The sequence below is a fragment of the Dermatophagoides farinae genome, chromosome 4 (assembly GCF_024713945.1).
Source record: "Dermatophagoides farinae isolate YC_2012a chromosome 4, ASM2471394v1, whole genome shotgun sequence".
Lineage (NCBI taxonomy): Eukaryota > Metazoa > Arthropoda > Arachnida > Sarcoptiformes > Pyroglyphidae > Dermatophagoides > Dermatophagoides farinae.
Window position 1 is genome coordinate 1,024,077 of NC_134680.1, and position 9,702 is coordinate 1,033,778.

The 9,702-nt window shown below is 27.8% G+C and overlaps 2 protein-coding genes across 2 annotated transcripts; both read left to right on the top strand.

Moving 5' to 3' along the window:
• Positions 1 to 43: 43 nt before the first annotated feature.
• On the top strand, positions 44 to 1,381 carry dbe (KRR1 small subunit processome component homolog dbe). The gene is made up of 2 exons (XM_047053434.2): positions 44 to 228; positions 313 to 1,381. The coding sequence occupies exons 1-2, from the start codon at positions 204 to 206 to the stop codon at positions 1,191 to 1,193; spliced, it is 906 nt and encodes a 301-aa protein (XP_046909390.1). The 5' UTR covers positions 44 to 203; the 3' UTR covers positions 1,194 to 1,381.
• Positions 1,382 to 2,773: 1,392 nt separating this feature from the next.
• LOC124490868 (uncharacterized) lies at positions 2,774 to 7,301 on the top strand. Its single transcript, XM_075729953.1, has 6 exons — positions 2,774 to 2,933; positions 2,995 to 3,123; positions 3,211 to 3,334; positions 3,373 to 3,843; positions 3,917 to 4,698; positions 7,175 to 7,301. Exons 1-5 carry the CDS (start codon positions 2,774 to 2,776, stop codon positions 4,299 to 4,301), a joined length of 1,269 nt encoding a protein of 422 aa, XP_075586068.1. The 3' UTR covers positions 4,302 to 4,698; positions 7,175 to 7,301.
• Positions 7,302 to 9,702: the final 2,401 nt, after the last annotated feature.

The window sequence follows — 9,702 nt, forward strand, 5'->3', positions numbered from 1 at the left end:
AGGTCGATGGTTGATAGTATCGATTATTCGACGTCCATCCCAATTCTGCTCGCCGATTGTCACGTGGTTGATTCGTGCTTTATGTTTTTTTTTTCAAATTTTGTTTTGAAAATTTCTCGATTTTTCCCGTTTTATTTTTATTTTTTTTTGCTGAACATTCGAGCAAAATATTTTTTTTTCCAACATTCACATCCTAAATAAACATGGCTGATGATGATGAAAGGATTGGTAAGCATTTACTGATGATTTATGATTCATAATTTTGAAAATAATTGTTTATTTTTCCAATTTTGATTTAAAAAAAAAAAATAGTGGATAATCCATGGAGAATGGAGATACCGAAATTTCATCCAGAAGATAATCCACATGGCATTCTTGTTGAAAGTGCATTTGCAACATTATTTCCAAAATATCGTGAAAAATATCTAAAAGAATGTTGGCCATTAGTGCAGAAAACATTAGCCGAATATTTTATAAAAGCTGAATTAGATCTTTTAGAAGGTAGTATGACAGTGGCAACAACAAGAAAAACATGGGATCCATACATAATAATCAAAGCAAAAGATATGATAAAATTATTGGCACGTTCAGTACCATATGAACAAGCGATAAAAATACTTGACGATGAAAATGCATCGGATATAATTAAAATTGGTGATTTAGTACGAAAAAAAGAAAGTTTTATACGTCGAAGACAACGTTTACTTGGACCAAATGGTTCCACATTGAAAGCTATCGAATTGTTGACCAATTGTTATGTACTTGTACAAGGTAATACAGTTTCCGCCATTGGACCACATAAAGGTCTACAACAGGTACGAAGAATCGTCGAAGATACAATGAAAAATATTCATCCAATCTATAATATCAAAGCATTAATGATCAAACGTGAATTGGCTAAAGATCCAAAACTTCGTAATGAAAATTGGGATCGTTTTCTACCGAAATATAAAGCTAAAAATCTATCCAAACGTAAACGACCGAAAATTGTGAATAAAAAACAAGAATATACACCATTTCCACCGCCACAAACTGAAAGTAAAATTGATAAACAACTTGCAACGGGTGAATATTTTAATTTATCTAAAAAACCTCGAAATCGTAAAGAAAATAATCCAGAAGAAACAAAACGTCGACAAAAAGAAAAACGTGAACGAGCATTTGTTCCTCCATCGGAACCGGATTTCAAATGAAATGAATCAACCAACAATTCTACTATCGGAAGCGGATTTTTTTTTGATAGCAAAAAAAAAAAATGTCAAAACAAAGATCATGGTCATTTTCATTGGATTCTTTGTTCTTTTCATTTTGTTTGTTTTTTTTTTTCGTATTCTTTGTCATTAATCTGAATGCAATTAAAACTGGTAATAATGATGGTTGTTGTGGTTGTGTTGATTTTTTTTTGTTTCTTAGTTCAACTCGATAAATTGCCCACCATCCGGCCCATTAGACGTATGTGTATCTCTCATATATTATTATATCTTTTTAATGTGGGTAATTCATTATCTTGAATTACTAGGAAAAAATAAATTTTGAACGAAAAATTTTGTTTTTATTTACACTGTATATACCCGCTGTTGCTAGTGGTGTGGTCCATTGCTTCAACATTACTTCAAGAACGTAAAAACAAAACAAAAAAAAAAAATTCGAACGTTTTATTTTTTCTAGAAAAAACCAAAATTCACCGTTTGTCGTCATCGTCATTAAGATAGCTATTTGTCACGCAAATTTATTGGGACTTGTCATTTTCCCTTCTTCCCCCCACCACCACCACCACCACAATTCATGCATTGGTTCATTCACCAACAACAACAACAACAAAAAAAAATCATCATTCATTCATCTGTATATATTCAATCACATAATGTTCATCTTATCAAATTTGGATTTGCTAATGATAATAATAACTTAATGAATGGCCGTGTGTGTGTGTGTGTGTGTTTGTTTAAGGTTCAAACAAAGAAAAAAAAAATGAGAAAATGATTATGGTTTAGGTTGTTGTCAAGAATTCCACAAGAATTTCATCATCATCATCATTTCCTCACAATTCGATTTTGTTTTGTTTGTTTGAGGTTGTTGACAGTTTTTTTTCTTCTTCTTCTTTTTCTCATTCACCAATACAATTCATTTTTGGCCAATCAGTCGATCATCATTGTTTAAATATTTGTTCTTTTGATCATCAGAATCGATTCTCGTTGTTTTATTCGACCAATGAGAAAGAAATAAAAAAAAATTTTGACATTTTCGATAATTATTGCAACTTGGCTATAATCGGATTGTGTGAAGAATCCCCCTTGAAAACAACTACTACCATTACCACCACGTATACTGCTGCCACAACTAGAACAAAAACCACCACTTTCTTCTTTTAATCATCAGATCATTTTTTATTCTTCATTCAATCATTATCATCATCCATTTTTATTTCTGATCCTTGAACCACCTTGATTATATAGAATTTTTTTTTCTTCGATTAGAAAAAAAAACAACCAACAAACTAAATAATAGTGAATTAATTGATCCGGGTTTTTTTTTCTTTCCAAACATTGATGATTTTCAATATTCAATTCAATCGGTCTTCCATGCGAATTTTTTTTTCTGTTTCTCTTTCTCTGCAGAATTCAGTGTGGAATTTTCTATACTTGAAAAATTCTTTACATTGTGATTTCATTTTTGTCCATTATTTATTTTTTTATTACTTGTTTGTTTGACTGTTTGTTATTGTTAATTTCTGAATTCTATGTTCATCATCGATTGGATCAATAAAAATGCAATGGGCTGTGCAATCAGTAATTTTCATAATCATCTCATTGATTTATCAAAACGTTCAAATTTATCGAAAAATACAAATAATGCATTGATTGTTGCACCACATAATCTGTATCGTTTTCTACAGGAAAATAATCCACATCCAAAATGTATATTTATTTTCGGTAAGTGTATCCATTTATAACAATGTTGTTGAATATTTTTGTTTCTGATATTCTCTCTTTTCGCGAAAAAAAGGTGGTATCGGTTCGAATAAAGGACAATTTATATGGGAAATAATGGAACAAAGTTGTGAAAATTTTCATAATAATAAAAATAATAAATTGATCAAATTATTATTGATCAATGATGATGATGATGATAACGACGAAAACGATGGTGATGATAAAATTGCTGATGATATTGGTGATGATAATACAAAAAATCATCATCAAACAATACAAATTGATTATGAACGATTTCGTTTTTCATATCATTATATTGATGTTGAAAATTTAATTATTAATAATATTGATGATCGTATCCGGAAACTTACCATACAACAATCAAATGAAACACAAATGCTGTCGATAAAAATAATGATAATAATAATTTCATCACTAGTCCATCACCATTTGAAAACAATACAACAACAACAACAACAACAACAATGGCTAATAGTAATATTTCTGATCCATTATTATTGGATGAATTGAAATCTGTGCCGATTGTAAAAAGGAAAAAATCCGATTCACAAGATGAACAATTACGTTTACAATTACAGCAATATGCAAATATCATTACAAATAATTGGTTATTAACACTATTGAAACAGGAGATTGAACGCCAAAATCATGGCCCATATGAAAATATTTTCATCATTAATCTAATACCGAATCGTATCACTTTATTTCGTCAATGTTTATTCCTAAGACAGACACCTAGTTTTATTAATTTTGATTATAATTATGTGGCCATAAAATTAATACGACATTCAACAAGACGAAAAGAATTGGAAATCAAAAATAATGGCATCATCATTGGTGCAAATACATTCGATGATAATGTTGATGATAATTATACAAATTATTTTCGGTTTGTCTGTTTTTCTTTCAATTTCAAAAAAAAATCAATCCTTTTTTCAAATTTTTTTGTTTGTTTGTTACAGAGCCACAAATAAATTATATGAAATTCGTGTAAAAAATGCTGAAGATCGTATACGACTACGTTTATCAACATCAAATAAAACGGCAATACCTATATCGAATAGACAAGAATTGATTAGTTTCATACAAATGCCTAAAAAAGATTTACTTGAAATAAATATTTCGGAATTTCATTTCAATCAACGAATGGAAACCATATTGGATCGTTGTCGACAACAAACATTATTGTTTATTATCAATAATGAAATTGATTTAGATGATAATATTAAATTATTGATCATCAATAATAATAATAATCAAGATAGACAACAACAATATGATTTGATATTTTTACGAAAATTCATACAACTATATCGTTTGACAAGTTATGCATTGAAATTTGTTTGAATAATGAAGAAAAAAAAATTTCATTTTCATACACATTCATTATTATCACACACAACAACAACAAAAAAAACACTTGAAAAATGTCAAATTTTTCCATTGTAATTCAAATACACAAACACACACACACGATCACTTTGCTATTTTTTTTTCTTTTTGATTTCAAATGAATAAAAATAAAATTTCAACGATCAAGTTTCACACACACACACAAACAAAGTAATAATTGGCCACTAATTGACTCATGAATTGACAGTTTTTATTGGTGTCTGTGTCTGCGTGTGTGTGTGTGTGTGAAATTGAAATTGATGACAATTTTTTTTCTCATCTTTATTCATTCATAAATTATTATCATCATTCCATTGTGATCAATTGTTGACCAATTGTCATGTATATTAAGGTGAGATTTTTATTCTATTTTTTTTTGTTTTGTTTGAGTGTGTGTGTGTGTAGTAAATTGACAAGCAACAATCACACTCGATGTGTGTGTGTGTGTGTGGTCCCCGTGTGTGACCAGTAGTTTCATTCAATTGATTTTTTTTCTTTTGTTGCTCATCTGCCATCAAAAATTTGCAAATTGTCAATTGGCAATCGGATCCTTTTGTTGTACTGAATTATTGATTGACTATCTAACACTATGACTCTACAGCATTCATCATCATTCAACTTTTTATTCTTCTTACTTAATTTACATTTTTGGCTTCATTTTTTTTTTGTTATCATTGCTGTTCATTTGGTTTTGAGTTTTAAGTGTGTGTGTGTGTGTGTGTGTGTGTGTGTGTGTGTGTGTGTTTCCGCAATGTGTTTAATTTTTATTTTTTTATTTCTCTCTTTACTTTATTGTTTGAATTATCAAGTTTCAAGTGCGTGTGAATATATAATTTCTTTTTTCTTTCTTTTTTGTTATTATTGTGCGTGTTAAAAATATATATAATATAATCTTGTCACAGTTACGAATACTCTGGAAATGGGGGGGTTCATATTGGTCGTGTTGCATATTATTTTATTGGTTATTGTCATTAAACAAAAAAAAAAAACAAAAAAAAATTCTTTCCAGCATTCATTTTTGGCCTTTTTAATTGTTTAGATTTTTAATTTCATATAATATTTCGTGTTAAATGTTGATTTTTACTTTACTTTTTTATATTCTTGCTACAATAATAATGAAACGAAATTGTATTACGAAATTCAATTTTTTTTTTCATTTTCAAATTTGAAAAAAAACAAACAACAATAATAATTAAAATGAAATGAATGTGTAATTTTTTTTTTCTTCTTCTTGGTTTATTTTTCTTGTAAATTTTGAACTATATAAACTACATATATATATATATATTTCAATGCGATTCATTCGAATCATTTTGATATCATTCGTTATGAAACAACAACAACAAAAAAATATGTCATCAAAAATTTTGCCTATATGTGATTACTACTGAGATTGATCTTGCAGTGGAATTATCACAATTCAATGCGATTATTGTATGAGGATTCTTCAAAATGAACAGAATCATTATTCAAACGATTCGATAAAGTTGTCGATTTTGTATTATAAAATTCGTTTTTTTGGGTTTCGATTTTCAAATTTGAAAAAAAGCAATAATAAATGCAATTTATTTATTCTGTAATGACAATAACCGGTATTGCTTTTTTTTGTGGAAAATTTGGCATATTGATCTAAATGAAAAATCTATAAATTATTTACATATATTCTTATTTTTTTTTATTTTTTTTTTTTTTTGATCGTTTCACTTTCTCTATGCATGTGTGTTCGATTTTTTTTTGTGAATTTTGGACTATAAAAAGTTTATAAACTATTTTAATGTTATTCATTCGAATCATTTTGATGTGTATAGTCATATGTGGATAAAAAAAACCAATGTGTAAAATTCAAATTCCAATCATGACAAACATATTTGATCGTTTTAAGTATTATCATCAATTTGAACAATTATTAGATCAAACAAATTATCGATGGCGTATTCTGGAATTTTCGGTGCTTTTATTTAATACAATTCGTTTCATGTTTTATGTAATACTTACATTCATTGGTGAATCCATTGTATATCGATATTGTCCACAGGATACAACCGCTGCACCATTATTTCATTATTATGAACATATGAAAAACGGAACGTCGATTAATATTGTTGATTGTCGAAGCACAGCGATTATCCTTTGTACATTTCTAATGTTTATTCTACATAGTGAATATATGTTATTTTTGACCAATCACGATTCAATTACTTGGCATCTATTATACGATATTTCCAATAGAAATTATGATAATTATCTTAAATCAATAATAAATTTGAAAAAAATTGATTCAATCCGTTCGGTGTTTCGAATGATATTCCCTGATAATCATAAATATCCAATGAATACTGGTAATGATGATGATGATAAATTTAAAATGACAATAATGATGAAGATGAATAATCGACAGAATTTTCTAAATAAATATTTCAATCATCTTATCATGAATGTTGATTTACTAAAATTTCGAAAATCCAAATTAAATGTATTCAATTACTGTGGCATTGAAACACGTATCTATCTTGTATTTACAATGATTTTGTTACATTTAATTGATGTTTTCCTTATGATTTTGGTTTATTTGACAATAACAATTAGTAGTTGGAAATATTATCAATTTATATCGGCAAATATGGCTGATTTATGGCCAATGGCCATATTTGATTGCATGTCATTTATATATTGTGGACATATTTTCTTCAGGAATGCATCACTTTATTTTAATTTTTCATTAATCAGTGTTGTATTCTATGCATCGCATATGAACGACTGGAAAGAAAAATTTCAAAAATTAATTCAACAAAAAACAAATTATTCAAAGATGACTAAATTATATTTAGATTATCAACATATAATAAATTGGCAACGATTCCAGCGACAACATCGTCATATTGTCTATTGTCTCGTGAATAGTGGACGTATTACATGGAATATTATATTCTTTATGGGCATTCCGGCTAATCTACCAATGAATATTCTGTTTATGTATAAATTAATATTCGTACGAAATTCAATGAAGGAACAATTAATGTATATCGGATTCTTAACATTTCAAATGCTTGTATTATCAAGTATAATACATATTGCTGCCATGATGAATTCTTCTGTGCATCAATTTAAGCGACAATTGCCAGGCTTACAGATTTACACGAAACAACCGCGTATTAAATGGCAAATCTTAGAATACTATGAACGTTTAACCGATAATCGTAATGGTTTCGGTTTATATTTTGGTGGTATTTCGGTTATTGATTATAATAATTCTTTTCAGGTAAATTTTCGAGAGAGGATATTTTTTATTTAAACTTTTTTTTCTTTTTTCTCTCACTAGTTATTAATATCGTATTTTGGACTCATGTTGATCATGTTTAAAACATTAATTAATAATGCTGCTGTCTAAAATGAATTTTCAATTGATCAAGACTATTTTTTGATTCACCAGTATTCATTTCACGATATCATTTCTTGTAGATGTAATTTAGTTATTACAATAAAAATGAATAAAGTTTGAAAATTTTCAAAAATAAAAATTCAGCTTTTGATTTTTTTAAAAATGGCTTCTTGATTTTTTTTTCTGGATTTTATCACCATTTGGATGGACACAATGTGCAATCTATAGAAACTTTCATAGATGAATTTTAACGTGTGGTCATAGCAAATTCTAGTAACGGCGCAAAAAAAGCGACAATTTTCCCAGCTTTGATCTGATTTTTGTCTGGAAAGAAACTATCAAAAATTTATCAGCTGCTTATAGAACCTCATTTAAAAACGATTAAAAAAGTGAACGTCTCAAGAATATGCAAGAATTGGCTAATATCAAACATAAAAATAATGAATCCTTTCCCAAAACTGGCAACTTGAATTTTGCAATTGTCGTTGTAAATTTAAAATTTTTTTTCATTTTAAACTGCTTGGCCCTTGACATTCAGATTTTATTGTTGAATACTGATATATGTCTAAAGTTTTTTTTTTCATCACTAAAATAATCGAATCATTTCATGGCAAAAATTACAAACCATTTCATGATGCATTTGCCAATGTATATGATGTTTCATAAATTTTTATCACTTCCGTCCAACGCTTCATCAATTATTATTATTTTTTTTTTGCCGCCTGTGAATCATTATCATTATTTTCTTGGCGTTTTTTTTTTGATTATTTTATCAATGATTTTTGGCCAATAATGAAAACTTTTTATTAAGTCCTCACCTTTTTCAAGTCAACTTTTCACTTGGCCAGTTGATTGGTGGTGGTATTGGTTTTTTTTTCCTGGTCGTGTTGCTTCTATTTATGTATTGATTCTAAAAATTCTTTTCAACTATATTATTATTGATTGAATACACCGAAAAAAAAATCAACAAAAAGGGATTTTATTTCTCCATTTAAAATGTTTTAGATTTCCATTTATTTCATAATAAATGTTGATTTTTGACTTCAATTTTTTTTATACAATTAGTAATGAAATAAATTTGTATTACGAAAATGATTTTTTTTTAATTTTCAAATTTCAACAAAAAAAAACACCATAATAATAATGATAAATGTAATTTTTTTACGCAAAAAAAACGGTCTTGTCTGTGGAGGAATTTTTTTTTCTTTTTAATGATCTAAATGAAAAAGTATTATTTATTCTTACTTGATTTCTTTCTTTTTTTGGGCGTATGTTTTTAATTTTCTTGGAAATTTTTGACTATATAAACTATTTCAATATAATTCATTTGAATCATTTTGATGTGTATGTGGAGTAATGTCATATGTGGTAAAAAAAACCAGTGCAAAATTCAAATTTCCAATCATGTCGATTTTATTTGATCGTCTTAAATATTATCAACAATTTGAACAATTATTAGATACAACAAATTATCGATGGCGTATTCTGGAATTTTCGGTGCTTTTATTTAATACAATTCGTTTCATGTTTTATGTAATACTAACATTCATCGGTGAATCCATTGTATATCGATATTGTCCACTGGATACAACTGCTGCACCATTATTTCATTATTATGAACATATGAAACACGGAACGTCGATTCATATTGTTGATTGTCGAATCACAGCTATTATTCTTTGTACATTTCTAATATTTATTCTACATAGCGAGTATATGTTATTTTTTACCGATCGCGATTCAATCTCATGGCGTCTAGTGTACGACATTTCCAATAGAAATTATGATAATTATCTTAAATCAATAATAAATTTAAAAAAAATTGATTCAATCCGTTCGGTGTTTCGAATGATATTCCTTGATAATCAGGAATATCCAATGAATACTGATGATGATGATGAACGAATCAAAATGACAATGATGATGAAGATGAAAAATCGACAGAATTTTCTGAATAAATATTTCAATCATCTTATC